The 25238-nt window shown below is 36.3% G+C and overlaps 1 protein-coding gene across 16 annotated transcripts in view; it reads left to right on the forward strand.

Moving 5' to 3' along the window:
- LOC117287874 (neogenin-like) overlaps positions 1–25238 on the forward strand; it is a 52655-nt gene that overhangs the window by 22867 nt on the left and 4550 nt on the right. For 7 of the 16 annotated variants that reach the window (XM_033768448.1, XM_033768449.1, XM_033768458.1 and 4 more), the window contains exons 11-29: positions 657–767; positions 3191–3481; positions 4926–4967; positions 6303–6456; positions 6828–6982; positions 7694–7801; positions 8113–8307; positions 9122–9154; positions 9513–9572; positions 10727–11096; positions 11984–12186; positions 12627–12677; positions 12979–13062; positions 15635–15748; positions 19944–20027; positions 21156–21248; positions 23165–23674; positions 24013–24597; positions 24951–25172. In XM_033768448.1, the coding sequence (XP_033624339.1) occupies positions 657–767; positions 3191–3481; positions 4926–4967; positions 6303–6456; positions 6828–6982; positions 7694–7801; positions 8113–8307; positions 9122–9154; positions 9513–9572; positions 10727–11096; positions 11984–12186; positions 12627–12677; positions 12979–13062; positions 15635–15748; positions 19944–20027; positions 21156–21248; positions 23165–23674; positions 24013–24597; positions 24951–25172 (3465 nt within the window). Of the gene's footprint in view, positions 1–656; positions 768–3190; positions 3482–4925; positions 4968–6302; positions 6457–6827; positions 6983–7693; positions 7802–8112; positions 8308–9121; positions 9155–9512; positions 9573–10726; positions 11097–11983; positions 12187–12626; positions 12678–12978; positions 13063–15634; positions 15749–16393; positions 16448–17121; positions 17179–19943; positions 20028–21155; positions 21249–23164; positions 23675–24012; positions 24598–24950; positions 25173–25238 lie in introns of all 16 variants that reach the window. The other 9 variants (XM_033768454.1, XM_033768459.1, XM_033768460.1 and 6 more) reach the window with 9 other exon arrangements.

Below are 25238 nucleotides of genomic sequence, written 5' to 3' on the forward strand. Positions count from 1 at the left end.
TCTCACAGTGTTGTCTGTTGTATGCGTATACATTCGCGTGCAAGACGCATGATGCAAGCTTAGACGCGTGAATTATTGGTCACCGTATCTTGACTGCACAGCGTTAACACGCAACACAATTCAAAATTTGCACGTCGTGCGTCTTGCGTACACACGGCAGACTGTGAGAGTACGAACAAAAATGGGAATTCCTTAACGTTGGGAGCTGCATTATTTCATGAAAATTACGGATTTGTGAAGAATATATGACGATCAAAACCCACTGCAGAAAAACATATGCTGCCATGGAATGTGAATCTGTTGAAATTAGTGCTTTCTTGCAGGTAAGATTTGAGTTATGAAGCTGTGAAAATTTTCCGCCTCAGAAATGTACCCTGATGTCCAGAACGTCACTGTAGTACAAAACGAAAGTGTAAGGCCGCCAGGGCTAGGTTTGACCCATACATTGTGTTTGATTTTACTCTGATCTTTCCAAGAAGGGCTAAAAAAAAAACCGGAAGATTTGTTAAGACATGCTCTAGAATGAAAAGTACATGTATGCATGTGAATTTATTTCACTGCATGATTCAGAGTGGACTGGATAAAGTATGTTACTGATCTTAAGGTATAACCCAAAAAAATAAGTTGGTAAACAATTTGACTTTCCTTCTTGATAGATTTAGAGAAGGAGACTGCATATGAAATACGGATGGCTGCTAGCAACGCTAACGGCACTGGACCATTCTCAGACTGGGTGCAAATAGCAACATTTAAAGAGGATAAAAATGGTACATTATTCAATATTTCCCCTCTTTTTCTGAGCGCTTTGTAACCTTATGAAAAGGCGCTATATAAATGGTATTATTATTATTATTATTTTTATTTTTTTTTTATATATTCAGGGGATTATTTGTTTCTGTGTGGTTCACATGTAACCCAATTGTCTAGATCTTATTCAGAAAAATGTCTGTCAAAAACACTTTTTTATTATGTTATAAATACTGGTTCTTCTACAATACAGCTATCCCAGTAGCTAGATCAGGGCACTTTACAACATTCTTATCCCTGTTCATCGAGGAAACTTAGACCACTCCTCAAACTTTCTCTATTCTCTGAGGTGCATATAACCTCAAGCACTTATCCATCATAATACCATTGCCGCTCTCGCCGGTTCCCACTTATAAATCTGTGTTAAGAGAAGCAGTTATGGTTAAGTGTCTTGATACAAGTTTCACAACCAAGATTCAAACCCATACTCTGAAGCCTGGGCATCAGAATTGATATTCTAGACCACTCAACCATGACTCGTTTAGTCCATCAGAGCTTGAGTTGGATACACTTGACCGCTCGTCCATGACCAATTATTAATGACTTGATTGATGGGGTTTAATGGTCCTGCTTACATGAGATGGACTGTCACTATCTATTTTAAAAAGAATCAATCAATCAATTGATTGTGATGTACAGTTTTTAGTTAAATCCCTTGCATTCCTTTTGGAAAAGATACATTTTCATTTATTCCCCCAAAACAGCTCTGTTTTGAAAAATTGTGTTTTTCTTTTTTGGTGATGGAACTTTTAACTACTGCTAATAATAAATTAATGGATGTTCTGTTTTAATGCTTAGTGTGAGTGAGAAGATATTTTCAAAGAGCAATTAACTTGTTTCCCTCAATAACAAAAACATGGAGTTAGTGGTGTTATATTTACCCATGGGACTGATGTTATATTTACCCATGGGACTGGTGTTATATTTACCCATGGGACTGGTGTTATATTTACCCATGGGACTGGTGTTATATTTACCCTAGCCAAATAATTGTAGATTATCTTTCAGCTGATCAGTGTTAAGCTACCACAGCTGAGCCACCAGCTTAGCCACTGTCTGCTTTAAGCCTTAGCCTAAACAGGAACCATAGCCTAAGCTGGTATCTCAGACGGAGCTTGTGTACTGTATCAAATCAACCAAGAGCCAACAAGTCAAATGTGTTGACTAAAGATGTAGAAAACATACATTTCATCAAAGACTGAAGATTTTGCCAACTAGTGCTAAAAACAACAACTCATCCAAAGTGTGTTGCAGTGAAAACTAAAGATACTGGTTCTAAATCTCATGCAAAGCTTCTTGAAGTGACAACTATAAGAACACTTCAGCTCAATCTGTTTAGTGCCTAGAATCATTTTCTGTGCTCAATCTAACGGACCTTCATTGGCATTTTTTGTGCACATTCACAGCCATCCAGCAATTCTTGCCTAGCCCATTTGCAAATTAGATTTGAATGGTCTTTTACAATGCCTTGTTCAGTCACAAGTGAATGCTCAATTTGATTTCATCAAGCCTAAATTCAGTGTTGCTATGTCACAAGGTTCAGGCCAAGCATTTTCATTGCAACCTCCATATCAGCAAAGACCGGTATCCTTGCTGTGCCAAACCATTTTATTTAGGAATGTGTGAAGGTGTTTGGCGTCTCTTAAAGTAAGAAAAAGCTGGCCCTAACCATGTGACATAACAAAACTGGATGTAGTGTGAGGAATTCAAATACAGCATTCACTTCTGACTGAACAAGACTTCGTACCAGACATCATTCAAATCGAACCTGCAATTAGGACAAATTGGTGATGGGATTATGCTTTTGATGATACAGTACAAGTAAATATCTTTCTCATAACATACTCTGACTATGTGCTAAATTCCATGCTTGTGTCATCAAAGGTTTAATTCCCCCATATCACGTGATCTGCCAAACTAAAATGGCTTTATGAGTGTGTTAATGTAGTGCATAGAAGCTGTGTTATTCTGGCCAATGAAGAGGCAAACATTCTGGCCAATGAAGAGGCAAACATTCTGGCCAATGAAGAGGCAAACATTCTGGCCAATGAAGAGGCAAACATTCTGGCTTTAGTAGAGGCTTTGTATCGGAACTGTGCCAGATTGGGCTCAGAACATCAGCAGTCAATTAACCATTTCTTGCAAAGCTAACAATTCTTTCTATTTCTCTTTTTCTCTTTCTCTCTTTACCTCATTCATGGTCCTATCCCTTCAATCTCTTGGGTTATCTGCGTGATATAATCCATCCTGAATCCTGCCGTGTGATCCAAATATCATTCCATCCCAATGTATTTTGCACTCATCCCCGTGCGTTCTTTCTACCATTATATTGTTTCCCTCTTGAACCTTCTTGGTTCCACCCCAACCCCCCTTACCACAACAGAAAACACAGTGCCCCCGATTCTGTCTTTATTTAGTGCCATCCCCTCCTCCAATAAAATCGTTGTCACATGGGCACCCCCATTTGAAAGCAACATAATGATCCGAGGGTACATCTTGGGTTATGGGGCTGGCATCCCTGATGCCTTCATTGAAACCTTCAGTAGTTCAGAAACCCAGTTTACTATTACTAACCTCAAGCCCAGCACTATCTATGTACTCAAACTACGGGCTTTCAACAACGCTGGTGAAGGGATGTCTTTATATAAAGATGTTGCAACATCAGTAGCAGGCAGTAAGTGATTCTTGATTACCTTCTTGTGCTTGCGTGTATCTGTGGTCGTAAAATAAAAATGGTTGGTCAATCTTATATGGAATGTTACTTGGAAGTTTCCAATGGAACAACAGTGAAAATAAAACTTTGAACAAACATTGAACGAGTAAAAGCTTTGTGATGATCACCTGATGTAAAAACTGAACATTGTATGTTCAACATCTTTAAAAAAAACTGGGCGATATTATCTGGAACAATTCCATAAAACTACTGAAGTAGAAAATATTTGCTTAAAAGTAGAACATAGTTTGATATTGTATTTTGTCTGGTAACCTATTTCTGGTTAGCAGCATTCAGCATCAGTAACTCTTTATAGGGGATTGACCAATCAGATGATATTAACAAATTTTTCTCTTGAATACACCTATGATCCACAACACACAACAAGGTAGCTTTACTTAACCCCGTCCAAGACATTCTTCTCATTACCATAGCAACTGTTCATCTTGAAGTAAAAATTGCAACTTATAAACATAATCACCACCTTCATTTCAGAGCATGTGACATTCCACATGTAGTTATTTCATTTTCAAGTGAATTTGAGAGACATTTTTTTTCAGACACCATTAAGTTTTTTTATTCCTTAATTTTTTTCCCAACACTAATCCCTTCTTTGGCTAACTGCATCTAAATCATGTGCATCTACATTAGGTTTTGGGTTATTGGAATGATATTAAAAGAATAGTTTTTTAATTCTTGGTCTTGATTACTGGCATGTGCCTGATTCTTAAAGCATGATGTCCAACATCTCCAGTGGATCAAATGCATGAGACCAACTCCTATATTTTTGATTCAGTTTCATCTACGTTAAACATTCCAGAACATTTTTACCCTATTTATTAATATTGTCTTGGTACTTTCAACAACCTTTGTGTAAACCCATTTTTAGTCAATTTATTCCCAAATATTTGTGACTATTTCATTTTTTCCATAAATATGACGGTCTTCAGCATCACCAAGTTTAAAAGGAAAGTTTCACAAACAGTTCCAAGAAATGCTGGGTTTTTTTCCCAAAGAATATCCTGCAATATCATTAAAATTATTCCAAGAAGATTCTGAATTGTTTCTGTCTTTCAAAAACTTATGAAGGTTTGTTTGTGTAGATTGTTTGTGTAGATAAACTCAAATCTTGTCTTAAATCAAAAGGATGTACCTCTGGGCTAAACAATTTTAGAAGGTGTTTGCACAAAGTATTTATCAGAAAGGTCATTCAACCTCCAAGATATCTCCTTATTTTATGAAAACAAAAGTAATTAATTAGCTGTGTTTAAATGGTGACTGGATCCATGTTCCAAACACTCCTTTAGTCTCTGCATTGGAATTGTAGTTGAGTTGGACTTTCCCCAACCCAGTATTGGCTTATTATTTCTCTGTTAGTAAAAGGAGTATTCATTACCTTTCACAGCCTTGGGGCCTAGCCCAACAAGGACAATACACGTTACTACAAGTAAGACAACCCAAACATCCCAAACCTCCAAAATGTTGATTACTTTGTTGTTAGTTATTGTAGTTTATGTCTTAGTGCATTGTGTATAAATTATGTTTGTCCCATTGTGTTTTGTACCCAGCCCTTAGTTTGTGAAGTGGCACACGTTGCTCTCCTCGGCAAATCCTCAGATAATTTGTGTCTTCTTCAAATTGTTATTATGACTATTATTTTAATTTTTTTTTAATCAGCATTTTGCAAAACCAGAAGACCGACTGTTGATGAATGACTTTTTTGAAATTCAATAATGCAAACTTAAGAACTGAATTGAAGTGAATGGCCGTTTAGCTCATATAGAAATAAACTGTTTGAATGTTACCCCATAATATATCATAATTATGTTTTACCCCTTATGTTTGAAGTATTCCCTTTGGCTGCAAGTTTCTGTTGACCTGTGATCCCAATTTGTCTGCAAATAAGCCTTGTAACAATGACCATCAACCAACCAATCATATCATTTCATGCCATCAATAATTTATTTTTTGTATGCTGTCATGTTTAAATCATATTCATAACATAAGTTTACCCCATATATCATCATGGAAGTCAAAAGTATTACTGTGTTTGTATTATAACATGTACTTAGCAAATAACTTGTTTTATTTTGTCGCAATCCCTGGCTGTAATTATGGCGTTAAGAAGATGGCTCTGAAATATTACTCCCTCTGTAACAAAATAAAAATAACAATACAGTGGACAGAGTTGACATTTTTAAAAGGGTTAAAACATTTTGATTAGTTTGTTGACCTGGTCACTAATTTTTTGATACAAAATGTTGGTTTTACAATTTTGTTTGATAACATTTTTTATTAAAGATCTTTGAAATTGTACCCTGCCTTCGTTGAATAAGTAAAATAAATTGTTTCAGTATTGAAGTATAAAAACTAATGGCTTCATCTTTATAGAAACAAATCTTTGGAAAGCTGTTAATTGATTTGGTTTATTTTCAAACCTCTCTTTACAAAAGCAAATATTATTTGCAGTTGTTGAAATGTCTAAGTTACATTTTTACTTGCAGTTTTTTGTTTATTGCAACGCATCAATATGAGTATGTACTAAAGCACATAATAATTTACATATTATTTTATATTTTAAAAATACACTTGGTATGTATTTGTTTGATTTCCTTCTTTTAAAACGAGAAAGGCCTTACATGTCTGTTAACTTGAAAATATTCTCTAACAATTCACGTGTATTTGTTGAAGTGTGTCTTTTAACGTGCATGCTGTTAATGTTTCATGTCTGTTTTTAGAGACACAGTGACCTGATGTTTTTATGGATGTTTTCTTACTATAGGAAGTGTCCCATCCATGCCAATGGGACTAAGAGTCGTTGTTACTTCTCCGTATAGTGCTGTTGCATCATGGGTAGACCAAGACTACATTGGTCAATCCATCCCAGCAGGACGGAACTATACTGTGAGATATAGAACCAACTACCCCTCAAACAAGTAAGTGAAAATAGAACCAACTATACCTCAAACAAGCAAATGAAAATAGAAACAACTACCCCTCAAACAAGTAAGTCCAAATAATCTTTGAATTAAAGCAAAAGATGAATACAGGCTTGAATACCATGAACTGTATCAACCAGTGGGAGCCTGTTGGCAACCACTGGTTGATACAAAGCCTGTCCGACCCAGGAACTGAATACCCAGTGTTTAGTAGGTTGTAATAACTTATATCACCAATAGTATCAAGTGATGTTAATTTGAGTGAGAAAGAAGGACGTCAATAACATTGTGCTCCTTACGATTATATGGATACCCTTCTTATAAACATGGAATCAAAAAATAATTCATATTGTTTTCTTTCTGGACAGATATATGTACATAAACTCATCAGACCTGTCCGTAGTTATTGACAACCTAAATCCATTTACGGAGTACCAGTTTGAAGTCAAAGCATCAGATAGTGGAGAAGGAGGTGGTCATAGCCCTTATGGTCTAGTCACAACTAATAAGACGTTTGAGTCTGGTAGGTAGTCTTAGCTCTTATGGTCTAGTCACAACTAATAAGACGTTTGAGTCTGGTAGGTAGTCTTAGCTCTTATGGTCTAGTCACAACTAATAAGAGGTTTGAGTCTGGTAGGTGGACTTCATGTCATGAGTCTCCTTATGTTTCTTCCATTGCTAGTTTCAACATTACCAAGGAATATCTAACCGTACACACAAGTAACTTTGAAAGTTTAAATAGGAACATAAACAAATGTACAGCCCCTTTCCTGGGAAAATCTTCAGGAAAAATGTGATTGACTCTTAATATGAAATACAAACCCCAGCATTTTTCAGCAAGCGGCCGTTTCTCAAGAAATAGCTACCTGTTCTTTGGAGTAGGATTAATCATAGTATCCATAGGGTGTGCAAATTGTATGTTATGTTACTCCTAGGAAAATGTGTCAAGTGTGAAATGAACATAGGGTGGCAGTAGGTTATCCCCCTCTGTCCCCCTTGTTCAGGAATTTCCTGGAGTTTCATATCATCAGAGTGTTCTTTGTAGTGTGAAAAGGGCTGATTCCAAAATGTTTTTTTTTTTTTCATATGACCACTTTGTCTAACAGAAATCTTACACACACAAAAATTGGCATGGGACTTTTCAGTTTGCCAGATAAACAGACAAAAAGATTTGATACTTCTGAAAGGATTTGATGTAAACTGTTGAATGATTGATTTGAATCTTCTTTTACAGCTCCAGGTTCCCCACCGAGGTCCCTGACTGTAGTTCGTGTTGAAAACTCCTCAACTGCATTAGGACTAAATTGGCAACCGCCTAAAAACCCCAATGGACAAATAACAGGTGGGTAATATTCACCAGCCATGCTGATCTAATATTCAAAATGGTTTTTACCAGTAGGGAATGATTTCAGTATGGACTTCAAAACGCGGCCAAATGTGAATGTTTTCAAAAAGATATTGGAAACTCATTTGTACGTTATTTTATTCCTTGATTCATTGGTTCATTGATTTGTTGATTCAGTAATTCATTGATTTGTTAATTTGTAGATTTATTAAATTGTTACGCATTTGATTCATTTGATTGATTGATTGATTGATTTGATTTGATTAATTTGATTGATTTGATTTATTTGATTGATTTATTTCTTATAGGCTATACAATCTATTACTCCACGACTAATTCAAACGATAAGGAAGAATGGATTATGGATTACATCACAGGAGAGGACCTGACTAGGACGATTCATGGCTTGACGTCAGACACCATGTATTACTTTAAGATTCAATCTCATACTAGCCGAGGAGAAGGACCAATATCTGATGTTGTATCTGCTTCAACACCTACAGGTAATGCATGCAAAGTATTATTGTATTGTGACAGCTTTAAAAATAAATGTTCCTTAACTGAACTGAACTGAACTATTGTTTAGTCCTGATACTTCATCGAGGCAATGAAGGTAATTGCCTCCATGCCCCCCTGGTCATTGCCTTGGTGCCCTTGAAACGCTCCAGAAGAAATTTACTCATAGGGTGTCCTTTACCAAGGAGAAAATGCCCTGGTGCCCTTGCCCTTTCAAAAACGAAGCAGACGGACTTGAATGTGCTAGTTAATGTAGTCAAGTTCAGGGCATAATGAGCACAATGTAGAATATTTACTCTGAACAAATTTTGACAGTTGATGATGTTTCAAAATGAAAAACGTTACATCTTTTCCCATGTACCACATACAATGCATAAACACTGTGAATAATGGTGAAGATATTTCTTGAAAAAGTTTTTTTTAAATACTTTTTATAGTAATTACAAATTACAACCCCCCCCCCAAAAAAAAATACAATTTTCTAAAAAATTAACACATTTGCAAGAGAATATACAGTTAAAGTTTGTTGGTTTGACTTGGATATTTTAATTAATAACTTCACATTATTTGATATTGTTTTTGGAGTAAAACATGAACAAGCACTTTGTTATGCTAATCATATTTCCTTTCACGCATCATAATTGTTTGTTTTTGTTGTTTTTCATTTGGTGGTTTTTTTGTGTATTGTTTATGATTGAATTTTGTTAATTTTGAATGTTGTTTATTTCCCTGTGTTTGCATTCCATTCTCCTCCCCTACACCACCACACCACACTGCGTGCACTTCCATTCTGCTTTATAGCTCTCATCGTGCCACCTATACCACCAATTACAGGTAAGAAATTACCAACTTCATGTTTCTCAAGACTCCCCTCAGAGAACTTGAAAGACTAGGGTGTTTTCTGTTTGTAAGAATATTGTAGATGTTCACAATTTGCAAATACTAGTAGAGCGAGTGTACAGTGCTAATGTGGGCGAGCTTTAGAAAATGATTGTGTTTAATTGATTTTCATTCAAGGTAATTATTTATTTCCACTTTATGTAAGCAGTGTAATATCTTAAGGAAACTAAGGGCCCAACAAAAGAAATCAAAACATGAATGATTGAATGAGTGACACAGTTTATGTAGAGTAGTTGAAAAGTAGTTTGATTATATGACTTTTTATCTGACCTTGTGTCTTGGCTTAATGTAGCTGTGGAATTTGACCTGAGCGATGTTCTGAACCATGATCATAATGATGATCAGACACAAGGTGCTCAAATTTAAAACCATTTTCTAAACTCCCTATAAAATATAATACCTGACAGTCATGTTCCCTCGCATGATGAAATCCTTTATGGTATATATGCATGATGTTCATTTGTGAAAGCCAATAAGTTTATAGTTTTTCCTGTTTTCATAGTGGTTGCCTTTGTAAAAATAAAGTTCTCTGCTCCAAATAATATATACTAAAATGTAAAGTTATTCTTTAGTAATCTTCTGGTTATTGAATTGTTGTTTACATTTCCTGATATTATCCTGTTTATAATTCTTGTTGGACAGTTACATTCTTGTTACCTCAGGTACACAATGTTATCAGGATGTTTTATTCCCATGTTAAACCTATAATAATATTCTTTCCATTTCACTCTTTGTTTCCATTTAAAAACCTATAATAGTATACTCTCCAGTCATCTCTGTGATTGTATTTGTGAAGTTCAGCCTGTAAATATATGAAGCAAAATGTTTAATTGCTGTTGTTTTATCTTATATGTCCAGCATATCTTTTTTTGACCACTTTCCTTATTATTTAAGGAAAGATCATGCGACAATGTTTGAACAAAACAATATAAACATAATCAGCAGTGTTTAAGCATAACCTGACCTGATTGAGTTGGAAGAGGGCATTGTCACATGGGGTTGCGCCGAGCAAGCACATTTCACTGCCCAATTTTAGTTTGATAAAATGGTGAAAGACTTCTCTTGAAATATTATTCCATGAAATGCTTTACTTTTCGAGAAAACATTAAAACAATTATCAATTCTCGTTGTCGAGAATTACGGATTTATTTTAAACACATGTCATGACATGGCGAAACGTGCGGAAACAAGGGTGGGTTTTCCCCGTTATTTTCTCTCGACTTCGATGACCGATTGAGCCTAAATCTTCACAGGTTTGTTATTTTTTATATCAGTCGTGATACACGAAGTGTGTGCCTTTGGACAATACTGTTTACCGAAAGTGTCCAATGGCTTGAAATGGCCTTAGACTTATTACCAACTCTTTCTAGTACTGATTTCACTTAATATGTCCATCTTGTGTATGTCACTCTTGTATCTGAAGACAAAATGTTGGTATGATTGATTGTTGATACTAAAGAAGACTAAGAAGACTAAGCATTCTTCCTGGCTTCTTGAATTCCACAGTTCCATCTGCCGGACCTCCTCTTGCTGCAGCTGGTGCATTGGGATTTCCTTGGTGGTTATGGCTCCTCATCATCTTAGCTATCCTCTTCATAATCATCTTAGCCGTACTCCTCTTACTTTGCTTCATGTGTGGTTGCTGTGCATGGTGCGCTCGTTGCTGTCCATGCTGCGCAGCTTACTGTGATGACATCTGCGGCTGTTGTGCACCAATCTGTGGACCCATAGCAGCATGCTTTGCTGGCTGCTGTCCTTGTTGCTGTGAAGATGAAGATGGTTGTGCAAAGTGTTGGTTGAAGTTCTGCTGCGGTGCATCAGCGTGTGTCTGCTGTGGTCAGGCATACAGGGAAAGAAAGAAAGCAAAGGGATCTGCGTAAGTTTCATTTTATTTTTGGTAGTGTAATGATGATGTTATTTTAGGTTTTACCTCTACACCAATTTGTGATAAGAGTGTATACTCCGTGCTTACAAGTCGTGCAGAAACAAATTCACAGTCATTGTTGGGATTGAACCCACAACCCCCTCATTCTAAAGTAGATGTCTCACCCCGAGACCACTGAGCATGCCTAGTGATCAGGGGCCATGATGAGGGTAATTAGCAAAAAGAATGTTTTATTTTGTCTCTGCACAAATTTGTAACAACCTTATTTTGTTCCTACTTTAACAACATTATCTCAAACATGTATTGAATAAGCATGCACAAGTTTTTATATGATGTTGACACAAAATTCCTTCAAGAATAAACTATAAATAGATGTAAACTTGTAGGTACAACCATGTAATAATTCTCTTTTGAGGTAGTTTTGGCTCTGATCATGTAATAATTCTCTTTTGAGGTAGTTTTGGCTCTGACCATGTAATAATTCTCGTTTGAGGTAGTTTTGGCTCTGACCATGTAATAATTCTCTTTTGAGGTAGTTTTGGCTCTGACCATGTAATAATTCTCTTTTGAGGTAGTTTTGGCTCTGATCATGTAATAATTCTCTTTTGAGGTAGTTTTGGCTCTGACCATGTAATAATTCTCTTTTGAGGTAGTTTTGGCTCTGACCATGTAATAATTCTCTTTTGAGGTAGTTTTGGCTCTGATCATGTAATAATTCTCTTTTGAGGTAGTTTTGGCTCTGATCATGTAATAATTCTCTTTTGAGGTAGTTTTGGCTCTGACCATGTAATAATTCTCTTTTGAGGTAGTTTTGGCTCTGAGAAAGCCTTCAGTCTCTTTCAGATTGATTGATATTCTCTTGTTACTTTCTTCCACAGCAACCTAACCGGTTACCACGCAGTATCCCAGAATGGTAAAGCAGTAGGCAGTACACCAGTGCCTCCTGATCTATGGATTAATCATGAAGGAGTTGAAATGAAAGTTGACGGCAAGAAGACTGGAATGACTCTCTCTCCAATCAATGCTAAGTCTAGTGAGAGAGAAATGTTGAACCAAGGAAAAGGAGTAGATCAGCAGCGAGGTAGGATACCCCCCCCCCCCAGTGACCCCTAGTGACCCTTACATCATCACAATACCTCCTGGTTGCACCATTTGTGGAGTCAGTTTCCACATGTGTTATACACATTTTAGTCCATGTGTGCAAGTTTACAAGTTCACTGTATTACATGCAATTTTAACTCCCAAAATGGATGTTCGTAGTTAGACAGAAAGCTAAGTTTTACAACAGTGCCATTAAGGGGTGAATATACTTAGATTTGTTAAATGGTGTGGAAGTAAAGAATTAGTCAAATGTGTGCTTCAATGCAGGTGCTCATCAGAAAGCTGGGCTGAATGCACAAAGGGTTAACATAGATCTTAAAAGCTATTCAATCTTGAATGCTAAGCAAAGTGTGATGTCATAGCACAAATCACTATGGTAACATTAAAATCTCATTTATTTGTTTCTATTTTAATTTACAGAAGGGACCCAAGAGACGTCTTTCACCCAGTCCGCTGTGCAGAACCAGCAAGGTAAGAATGTTAAACTCAAACTGATTATAAGATGTAACTTGATATTACAGTTAATGTGGCATTTTAAACATGGCTCTAAGGTTGACTTGTTGTGGATGTTATAGTGACAGGTGCCAGCTGTACACCACTTTGGTAAAAAGTCTCAGTCGTACCGACTGATATTGTTAGCAGAAACTGCACTTGAGTTAATTATTTCTTTCCACACAGGTTGTTCATCTTCAAATAATTTCTTTATTTTTTTCAATCACATGAAAGCTATTTTTGATATAATAAGACCACTTTGGATCCAATTTGAAAACAGAGCACTACAATGCTTCAGGAGAGTTGGCTAATGGTCACGCCTCGTCGTTAGTAACTACCGGTACATTGGGAAGAGGGTCAAGAGGTGAGACGAGATGGTCACCTTAAGGACCAACTTTCTAGAGCAGCTTAGAGGCAATGTTGTCACGTTAGGACCAGCTAGTTGGTGCTACATACAGCATGTATAGAGGCATTAAATACTTCAGCATAGCTCCAACATAAGCTCTGTGTACAGAAGAATAAATATAACATTTGATGGCTGGCAGTAGTGGTAATGTAACGAGACAATTAAGTCTACTCATTACAAATGCAATAGCTATAAACTGGCCCAGCTTAGCTAGATGGAATCCCATTCTGAGTTATCTTAAGATCAATCTTAGCTCTAGGTTTTTACTGGGCAGGTAAACATCGCTATTAATAAAGCACTTTTTCTCTGCAGGATGATGTCTTCTGATTTGTAGTTGTACTGTGCTTTCCTTTCAGATTCAAGAGATAATAATAATAGTAATAATAATAATAATAATAATAACATGCAGTTATGTAGCACCTCATCACACTCAAGAGGCAGCTTAAAACATTCTTGTTTCTACAGCAGGAATGGAGAGCTATGTTTGAGTTATGAAACCCACTTATCTAGCCCCGTTATAGGGGGGTTACAAAGAGATGTGATGCAATCAGCAGCCAACTATGCCAGAACACTGGGCAAATCCCTTCTCCTTAACAATAATTGTACTGGGCTCCTTGACATGCATAATTACACAACACACAGGACTTGAACCCCAACCCAAACTCTGAAAACATCACAACTTCGACCAGTGCACCTGACCACTCGGGCACAACACTCCACAGTTTCAGATGCTACTTTTTGGTTTTATTTACTTAAACCATTTTAAGATTTAAGCAGCCATATACATATAGACTTCATATAGTGATGACTTCAATCATACACATCAGTCTATGATGCAATGGAAATAACTATAACTTTTCAACAACAAAAAATGCTAATATTGTCGAGTTGTAGACACCCATGCGTCAATGCAAAGGGACTGCAACTTGGGCTCGCAGTAAATAGTGTAATGCTCAACAACGCTTTGCAAAACTCTCTTTAGATCTAAGAGCTGTAGAAATCCAAGCATTGTTTAGAGCTATGTAATGTGTATTGCTTGGATGCTGTCTGCATATCAGTACACTCCTCTAACTGCTTGGAATCAGATACTGTTACTAGACTGGCTGGAAGTGATATCCAATTGACATCCTTTATATAGAATCAATAATTGAAGCTAAAGGGACTGGTTTTAAAGTTTGTTGGAAGAAAAGTCCTCTTGGAGAAAAACCCTTTGAAATTCGCGGCATTTAGACTGGAGTTAATTATTGAGCTGTTGGTTTATTGTCTGAACGTGTTGAAATGTGTTGGTCAATGTTAACTTCATATTTTTGGATTGTTTGTTTTCTCTTGAACAGAAACATACACTTCTATAAATATGGATTGTTGTAAACTAATGTACATTATTCATTCAGAGAGTCAGATAATTCAGATTTTCAATAAAACTGGACAAGGTTTCTCAAGGTAGTGTATTTTTCATAGATATCTTATGTTGCACGTTGTCATGGTGATCAGTCAGTGAAAACCTTCATAACCAAACTTCATTTCCATTTTGATTTTGTCTCGTTTTTTAAAAACTAATTCTCAAGTTACTTGTTCCACTGTCTCCAGTTTAAGTTCAGTAGTATTGTTCAATGAGCGTTTATTTTGTTTCCAAGTTTCTTTTTGGCATTTTTGTTGAGAAGTATGTCAACCTTCCTGTGGTCTGCCTGCTATAATTTGATTTATTTTAATGCTGCATGATTGGTATTAACACTGGAAGCACTGTATACGCTCTACACACCTGCATTGTAACTGTCTAAGGCATCCATGTATTTCATTTCATATTTGTTTCTTTATAAATGTGAACTAATCTTGATTTTGGAAATTGCTTGATTTAAACCCAAAGAGGTTTGACATTTTGGTTCTGTTCCTTGAATGTTTTGTTTATGTTTTGAGATTTATTTTGACTGGAGTTGTAGACATTTTAGCTTGTCATTTCAGAATCAAATCATTTAGTGTTCATATATGTTGTTGATTACTTTTTGTATATATCTTCAATATTATTTTGTTTGTAACTTCTCCAGAACTACCTTAGAAAAAAATGCCCCCAAAAGGAAATACCTCTTCCACTATAAAATATTTAGTAGCAAATAAAACTTTTCAAAATAATCTGATTTGCAAAATTTTCAAAATTACAAAATCTTGGTAAAATTTGTGTTCATAGATAAAAACACACACATTTGTTTATTGGTACAACACGGTTAACATCCATTAGCCCATCGCATATTTAACTTTTTTTTAGATAAAAACATATGAGACATTTTGTTAACATCATTTACAACAATTGGTTTAACTTCCTAAACATGTTTTTGTTAAATATATGCATCCACTCATTACCATGGGTTTCCCAAACAAACAAAAACGCAGCCACCTATTCATTTACAGCATGACCCTTGTCCTTTGACCCTTGTCCTTTGACCCTTGTCCTTTGACCCCTTCACCTTTGACCTTGCATGTCTATGTGTCATCAGTGTCTATTGTCATGCATGCTGTGTTATTTGTCTTAATTTAGAATCACAGATCCACGTGAGTAGTGAGGATCAAGTACATGCCAGTCAGAGACAGAGTCAATATGAAACACCAACCTTGATATCAGCTGCGTCTCATCGGTCATCTTTGGATTCAGGTAGTGTATCATTTATGACTATCTCCCCCACTATATGTATCACTGTGTTTGTCATAGACCCCCATTGCAGATTATATATTCACTCTAGAACACTGCCGAGGGTCAAATTACATGGTTGGTGTACACAGGACGATGAAGTCCATCAAATGCAACTATACCACAGTAATTTGACTTCCAAAGCGGAGTTTAATGATGACATAGTGTTGGTGTTTTTATTGACCAAGATAACTGGGTTTTTTTCAATCAATTATTATATATTATGTACATAGTCATCGGTAATAATTAAGGGACTAAAACTACTCTAGTTCTTAGAACTGATGATGAACAGACTAAAACTACTCTAGTTTTTAGAACTGATGATGACAGACTAAAACTACTCTAGTTCTTAGAACTGATAAATGTATTGTAGTATTAACCAATAAACTTATTCTAAGTAATAAGTGTCTTGCTATATTATATGCTTTTTTTATATATTATTATGCCTAAGTACATGTTATATTATCTTTGGCTTCTGAAACTGAGCCTCATTTTCCCGTTCTTGCACGGTGAGCATTTGGTGAAATAACCAATCCCAGCATGCTTTGCAGCTTCCTTAAAAAGTTTGCTGACTACCAGCTGTTCTGTCCTCTTCCCTCACTCCCCCAGATCTGCATGTACGAGGTATGGGTAACGGCACTGTTCAATATGCTACAGTAGATGGTACGTACTAAACTGATGGCATTTCTCAATTATTGTGCTGTTACCAAAAGAAACAATTTCCACTTGAATTGTTGTCATTTGAAGAAGAAGCATTGCCAATTTTGAATACCAAATTGAAACGATGTTTTGCATTTTTTCGTATTTTAGCCCCTTGACCAGTTCATGCTTTACACAAAGTTACAAGTTAAGGGGCCATTCAGAAGAGCCCATTTAATTCTTCCCCAAATTGTGGGTTGGTAACTTCAATAAAGGAACTGGTGGATATATCTTCTTTTCTTACATATCTAGTTGCTGGTCCTACCCCAAGTAGCTAATAGTAACGCAGCTTCTTTAATTAAAGCCTTTATAATCAGCCACAGAGAATAGTTCGAGGTATTGTTGAACTTTTTGACAATTTCCACCATCCACCAACGTCAGTGTCAGGACCTCTGTCATGGTCGCCATTTTGGGTGTCAAACTGTACTCGTAAATAATCATGGTAAGCATATATCCCACGAGACTTTCAATACACTGTTTAACACGCATTGACATTGACTCCCAAAATGGTGCATTCAAGATGATGTTTGGTGATATGGGCCATTAGTTTATCCACTATTGTTGAACATTTTGTATGAATGTGAGTCGTTGAGAAACTTCTTCAGAGTGATGTCATTGTGACATTTTCTCTGTCTCAGAAATGCATACAGCTAGAAAGAAAAGCAACATGCGGCAATCAGGACATCATGATGCAGGTATCAATCTCTTCATCATCATCATCATCTTAGAAATGTAGTCTTTATACCATCTTAGATATTGGTCATCATAGTCACTGCATGTATTACGTTTAGTTATCACAACACACACATTTACTACTCATCATTCTTCTATTTCTTACTCTCTCTTTCAACTCAGTTGAGTATTTCATATTTATTTAAAATATTCAACAGCAATTTCCCTTGTATCAACAGTGTCCTTCTTAACTGGAACCAAATAACCTGACAATGTCAAAAAATTTTCGAAAAGGGCTAAATGGGATGCACAACTAAAGTTTCCCTACCCATCTGAAGACCGGCGTTGATACTTACAGTGGCCACTAGTTTTTGCAAATATCACCACTTGTCAAGACTTGCCAAAGGGAATACTTCTCCTCCATCGCTATGTATCAAGAACTCACTGTTTGCTGGCTGCAAAAATAGTTTGCTTCAATCATCAAGTGGAATTAGTTACCACCTTGTTCATTTCATCAGCCATGGGAAATACTTCTCACTCTCGTATTTAGGTGACATTGATTCATGCTACTAACATTGAGCATCAGGAGGGTTTGGGGGGAATGTGTGCACTCATTTTAATGTTTCAGTTGTCAAGAAAATTATTTTAGAACTAACCTTCAAAAACAGTTTTATGTCTTGATGAGTGCTAAGAATTGTTGTCAGCAATGTTTTTAGCTGAGTTTTGTCCCTGATCACTTTTCTCTCAGATTTATGTGTTTCAAAGCAAAATCAAATTTAAGTTGTTAGGTTGCTAAACTTTGAAGGAATACAAAAGAAAGTAACAATTGAGCATTGTGAAAATAGAATTAGCTGTTGCAAACTGCTTACCAACCAAAAGGACTTATGGTTTAAGAGCACAAAAAATATGTAATGGCAGACTCTTGAGCAATTTCTAAGGTATTTTTGGCACTTATGAATTAATGATGTTGTCAGTGTTGTCCAGATTAAACATGTTTGGACTTGATTGTTGAATTAAAGAATGAATATTGCATTTTTATCTGGACAGCTGGTATTCAACCGTTGAATGTTTCTCATATTAGTAGATGGGCTAATCAAGCTGCTGCCTACAAACGCGCAGGTATGAGGGCGCAAGGAAATTAACTACCTCAATCAATAATTCCTGGTTATGTCATCCCAGGTATACTAAACCTACACCTTTACATATTAGGGTGATCAAATTGATCTTTACAAACATGGTTTACTAAACTACTAGTTTAAAATTCACAGAAACAGGAGTGATGATACAAAAATCAACTGAAACATGAACATATATTACCAAACTCATGATGGTCATCGTTGCCACTGCCAAAAGTTTTTCTTCAAACACAAATTATAATATTTTACATCAGTAAATCAAGGCTAATTAGAAGATTTAATTGCACAGGTGTATTTTCGTGAAAACCTGAATTTGATTTTATCATGACACAGAAAGCACTCAATGAATCAGAATGATCACATATCAGTTTATACATAATTGTCTGTTGTTGTTATCACAGTGTTTTAACACATTAGGATACACATTAAATCACAGCTTTTTCTCCTTCTGCAACCAATCTCAAATGCAAAGTATCCAGGCATTCTCATTTAGAAAATCAAACCTGTTTTATTGTTTGTTCTTTTTTTTTCAATAAATTTTAGAGACATCATTCGATCACAAAGCGACATTTAGCTTCAGAAAAAGATAGATTATTCAAGAAATCCTTTAGACCTTGTATTCCTAAACTGTACTAACCTAACTATTATACTGATTTTCTCTGCACACATTATAGTCACTAGGGGCTCAACTAACGTCCACCACCGGTCAGCCCTGTCCCAGCATGCCACCCCCTCCCCACCATACCCCTCTTCCTATCAGCATAATGCCCGTAGGCATGGTGGTCGGAGCCCATCCTTACCAGAAACAGACGCTAATTTTGATTCAATGCCGCTGGGATTTTCAGCTGAAGATTTTACTTGGCAGCGAGGTAGATAATTTAGTGTGTAGTTATTAACAAAAAACCAGTCTATGCTTAACCAGTTTTAAAACAGATGCAAAGTTGGGTTCAACAAATTGAAAACAACTTATATATCTTTAGAACCTCCAGAAACAAAGGATCAGTTGTTATTGTAGTAAACTAAAAGCATTGTTAAGCTTGGTTGGTTGGTTACTTGGGTCTTTTCCAAACCTTGGCTCATGTTCAGAATCCAGGTTCTGTTTGATGTAAACGGACCATGCAAACTGCTCCAACATTGATGACAGAACCTGAGCATAAATTTAGGTTTGGAAAAGACCCTTTGATTGAAACTAATGGTTTGCTCTAACTCTAGCTCTTGTCAAATATTTTGTACCACTCCAGAATATTATTGAACTGTCCAGACACTAATTATTCCAGAGGCAAACAGCTATTAACCTTTGCTTGTTAATCTAATATGTTTTCATGTTTTACATAGTAATGTTTGTACCTATTTATTACGTTTGCCTTGTATCTTGTAATGAGTCTAAATCTGATATGGGTGTCAAACTTATTCTTAGTTTACTTCTGTAATTATCATGGGCTAATGATCTAGAACAAGCTAGTTTTTGTTGGTGTAAGACTTTTACTAACATTTCAAACAGTAGATTAAATCAAGTGCCTCAGACATATGCACTTGATTGAGGTAGGCCTACGCTAAATAGTCAAAGCAATTATACAATAACTCTCTTATTAATGTCATGTTTGTGTTTATGTCCAATGTGTGTGATGTATTTTTTGACCTGATCTTAACAGCTCGTCCTGTCACGTTGTCTTCTTCACCTCGCATGGAGAACCTTTCTGAGTTTGTGACTCAATCAGAGGTTCATAGCAGTTCAGGTAGAGTTTATTCCTCTAAGTTAGGAATAGTCAATCATTGTTCCCACCTAGACATATTCATAGTTAGAATACAGGCCTGATACTTCACAAAAACAACCTCCATGCCCCACCCCCACCCCCACCCCATGGGCCCAATTTCATAGCAATGCTTAAGCACATCAAGTAGCTAAGCACAACAAAGATTACCAGATTAAGGTTACTTGCCAAAATTACAATGAGTTATGTGCCATTTGTATCTGATATCCTGATATTGTTTTGCTGAACACAACAAAATCATGCTTACCAGATTAAGGTTACCAGCCGAAATTACAATGAGTTATATTGCATCTATAACTGGTATCCTGCTATTGTTTTGCTCAGCAGAGTTTGTTTAAGCAATATTTTCTGCTTGAGGCGTACTATGAAATTGGACTTTTTGGAATATTCCTGTAGACATGTAGACTTCCTCATAGAGATGCCCTTTATTGAAGAAAAACTGCCTGACCCTTGTACAAGAACAAAATATATGTAACTCAGCCCTCCAAAGAGATGGACTCATCTGCTACCATTAAAGATTAGTTTTCACATTAGTTTGCTTTAAAGAATCGAATGCAAAGATTACTAATGAAAAGAACTGTCCAGGTAGTGATATTTCTGGAATCACTTAGTGTAATCGTCTAATATTACATGATGTTTGTAGGTGTAGATAAATCAGTTGGATGAACTTATGAACTTGGGTACAAACTTGTTCAAAAAGTAAACACATATTATACTCAACATTGGTAGGATTGAAAACATTATGTTCCCATAATTTTCACAGTATGAACAAGATCATGATGAAAAAACTCCTGTAAAATATTTTTTGCTTGAAAGTTTTCGACAAATTAGTTTAACAATTGGTTTTTAACTCACAAGTTCAAAACCCATGTTTGAAAGCAGTGAAGACACATCATGTTTTTCCACTATTTTCTCATGACTGTGATGACTGATTGATCTTAAAGTTTCACAGGTTTGTCATTTCATGTATATGTTGGGTCAAATACTGGTCAAATGACTATTACCAATGTTGTCTGCACGCTTTAAGCTAATTGGTACCTGTGAGATTTATTCTAATTAAGCTATCGGTTACCAATGTCTCTGTCCAAACAGTTTCAGCAGCCAAACCATCTACCTCGGAGTACCAGTCTGACTCCTTGATTCATTCAGAGATTCAGAATGATGATGTTATCAATTCAGATGAAGGTATTGAAGTCGAGCTAGCATGGCTTAAGAATTCAGTGCAACAATTTGCTTGCGCCAATTTTTCAAAATTAGAAATTTTCTTGTAGTGTTTGTAGATAAAGAATTGTAGACAACACCTTCTTTTATGTGATATTTTCAACTTCAGAAGATCCAATAGATTGCCGCCAGATTAAAGGGCAAAGTATGTAGATCTACAAAAAAGCTAAAAGGTTCAATTAAAGTGCAGGTTAAATAATATAAATGGGATAACAGATGAATAACTGCTTTATACTGATTTGAATTCGTCAGATTAGAGATGGAAGGAGGATACATGCTGTTACTGAATTCCAAAATTTATTCACCTAATATTACCTGTTCTGGTTAAAGACAGTGGACGCTATTGGTAATTGTCAAAGACTAGCCTTCACAGTTGGTGTATCTCAACATATACATAAAATATCAAACCTGTGAAAATTTGAGCTCAATCGGTCATCGAAAGTGCGTGATAATAATGAAAAAAAAATAACCCTTGTCACACGAAGTTGTGTGCGTTTAGATGGTTGATTTCAAGACCTCAAGTTCTAAATCTGAGGTCTCGAAATCAAATTCGTGGAAAGTTACTTCTGTCTCGAAAACTATGGAACTTCAGAGGGAGCCGTTTTTCCCAATGTTTTATACCATCAACCTGTCCCCATTACTCATCACCAAGAAAGGTTTTACGCCAATAATTATTTTGAGTAATTACCAATAGTGTCCACTGCCTTTAACAATTATTAGAGTCTCAAACTTCATTAAACAAAAAACCTCATAGAAGTTGATGGGGGTGTAGTCTATAGACTTCCTCTGCACATTCAAACATCTTTGTTTTAGTGATATGCGCTATATAAATACGGTTTATTATTATTATTTATTATATTATTTATAGTTCCATAAATAACTTCCAAACTTAATTTTAATTAAAAGAGTATTTGATGTCAAGTCTTTTTCGCTCAGTGTAGTTGAACTGCATTGTTATTTCTTGTTTTTAGTCATTGTTCAGAGTAGTAATTATTAGTGTTTGGTATGTTTTTCAAATAATGTGAACTTTTTAGATTTAGTAGCCCTTTGAATTCATTTTTGTTCCTGTCTCCTATTAATTTTAACCTTATCATTGCCTCACTTAATCCTACTAACAATAACATAGATACCAGAGTTGATCCAAAGCAATATTGCCCTCTATCGTTGCACATGTTTGCTTCATCTCTGTTCATTTCAATTATCATCAAGTCATTAACATCAACTACTAATACTGAAATAGCTCAACCATAAGCAGTCACTCCACACTAATAATAATGACATTAATTTGTTTACTTCTATTGAGTACATGATTATAAGGTTTTACCCTTACACCAATGTGTAATAAGCACTTTATACTAAGCTGTTTAAATATAGAAAAAATATAAAAAATAACTTATAAAAGCTTGAAAAGATAAAAACCAACACGCACATGATACCTTTATTTGTTGGCAAGCCATCTCATTTCATTCATTTTTTTGATCTGAAGATTATTTCTGCTTTAAAATCATTTTAAAAGTTTGTAAGCTCTTCATGTTATGGCACAATTGTCAGGCTGTAGCAACTTAATAGGAAAGGGACACTTCTAATACTGCCATATTATTTGACTGACTTTTATTAACTCACATTTTTAGTTTTAAGGATGGGTCTCTAGGTAGACAGTCAATGTTTTGAACAAGAAAGAAACGAATTATCGGTTGCAAACTGCTCACCAACTGAATTGACCCTTGCAGAGTCATGTTCAAAGGCTAGCAGAAGACTCTGCCAGGGTCAAGTTAACTTTTTTTGCAGTCAATGTTTTAAAACCATTATCCTGTACAATAACCTGTATTTTCAAACGAGCCCATCTTAACTGCTCAATACCTGCTTCTTATTATTTACAGCTGGTCGTACCTCACCACGCTATGCCACATGGGGTGCTAAAGCCAACCTCAATGATCAACAAAAGTCCAGCAGTGTCAACTACAACTCAACCAACATCCACGTTGAGGACGTAAGGAACAACTACACTGCTAATGATAGTTTCTCCACACTGCGTGGTAATGGGCACCAGGGAAGCCGTGGAGAGGCCTATAACACACTGGATAGACAGGCATCTCATAACAACGCTTACTCTGCTGATAATCAGATCATTACGTTCCCAGAGACGGCTGGCGGACCTCAACCCTTCACTATCACCTTTGAAGAGACGACTACTTCCCATAATGTGGAGAAGTCTGTACCTTTACCGGATGGCACAAACTTCAAGACGTCTTCCAGTCATCAAACCTTTGCTAAATCTTACAGCACCTCAGATGCATCTCAAGATCAGAATCTTCAAGCAATGTTACAAGGAGGATTGGAGAATGGACCTCTGGCAATAGAAATACCCAATTCTAATAACACCCTACCAGGTAGAAAATTACTTCAAACGTATTTTTGTATTGGTTGTTTTTCTGAAACTCTAATAATTATTCTAAACAACATGTGCATAATATTGAAATGTTTAAATGTTATGAGAACTGTACAACTGTTCTGCTGCATTGAAGACGAATGCAGCGCACATCAAAAAGACCTCTTCTTTCAAAAAGAAGTTAAAACATGGTTGTCTCTTTTTTTGTTTTATTCATTATTATTTTACTTAGATGCCACTCATGGTATTGGGGCTACAAAGAAGAGAACATTTGTTATGCTCTTTGAAGCTGGCATAGCATTTTCAATACTAAGTTTACTTTGTTTGTGTCCTCTCCAGCCATTACCGCTGCTCCTATGTTCCGTTCCGGTAGTTTCAACCCCATCCCTCAGGACAGTCCTTCCTCCATTACATCTCATGCTAATAGCCGCTCTCCTCCAATGACCAACTACAACTTCACTAACTCAGAAAACAACTCATCTCAGACGCAATCTAGCGGTTATACCAGCGCTGGTAACACAAGAGGGCGTGCTTCAAGTATTGGTGCATCATCTATTGATAGTATGGGTTATCGGGGAAGGCGTGGCTCAGAAAATTACAACAGTGAATATAAGAGCAGTGTACAGGGGACTTCGCCGATAAACATCCCCCCGCCAAACCCAACCTCTGCATATTCTTCAAGCTTCCAAGACTATGCTTCTTTGAGAAGGGAAGAAACTGACAAGGGATATGGATTGGGTCGATCAGCATCTGACCTTTACAACGGGTCATCTGGTATAGGGATGAGTAAACCTAGAGCAGGATTCAACACCATTGACCGCTCAGCTGGATTCAACACCATTGACCGCTCAGCTGGATTCAGTACTGACAGTGCTTATGGAAGTCCAACTCATGGTTCTGGGTTCACACTCCCTAGCCGGACAGGTATGTACAGTTTCTTATTGATAACAAGTCCTTTCCTAATAGATGCTAAATTTGCATCAAACTGAAGAATATTACTTGTACCCTTACAGTGGTGTGTGTAATTAATGTATACTCATTACTTTCCCGAGTTATGTGAACAAAATCACAGGCGTAACACTCAAAGTCCTTTCCTTTCGAACCTATTTGCCTTCTTCTGTTCATGCTGTTTGAGATAGGCTGTTTGTTTTTTTTTAGTTTGAAAAATGCAGTCAACAAAACTTAGTCACTTATTTTTAGTTCCAAACATGCTTTGCTTGAAACTGTCTTATATTTCAAACTACAACTGAATGATTTCATTTCTTTGCTATTTGAAGGTGGTTTGACCGTGCCAGAGTACCGCCCCAGCAACTCTTACCAATCCAGTGCTTTCCAGAACTCTTCCGAATCTCAATCTTTTGGTTCCTATGGCAACGGTCAGCGTTCTGGTAGCCAATCTCAGGTCTCCTACAATAATAACAATGCCTCAATACCTAGACAGGTGGTAGAGGTTGATCATGCTGAAGTACAAACACCAGAGAGGTTTACAAGCAAATCAGGTGAGTTTATCTGTAGGAATTCCATTGCTAACGTCGGCAGTCTTGTATTGAGTCCTTGAGTCAGAG

Source organism: Asterias rubens, chromosome 3 (assembly GCF_902459465.1).
Source record: "Asterias rubens chromosome 3, eAstRub1.3, whole genome shotgun sequence".
In the NCBI taxonomy this organism is placed as follows: domain Eukaryota; kingdom Metazoa; phylum Echinodermata; class Asteroidea; order Forcipulatida; family Asteriidae; genus Asterias; species Asterias rubens.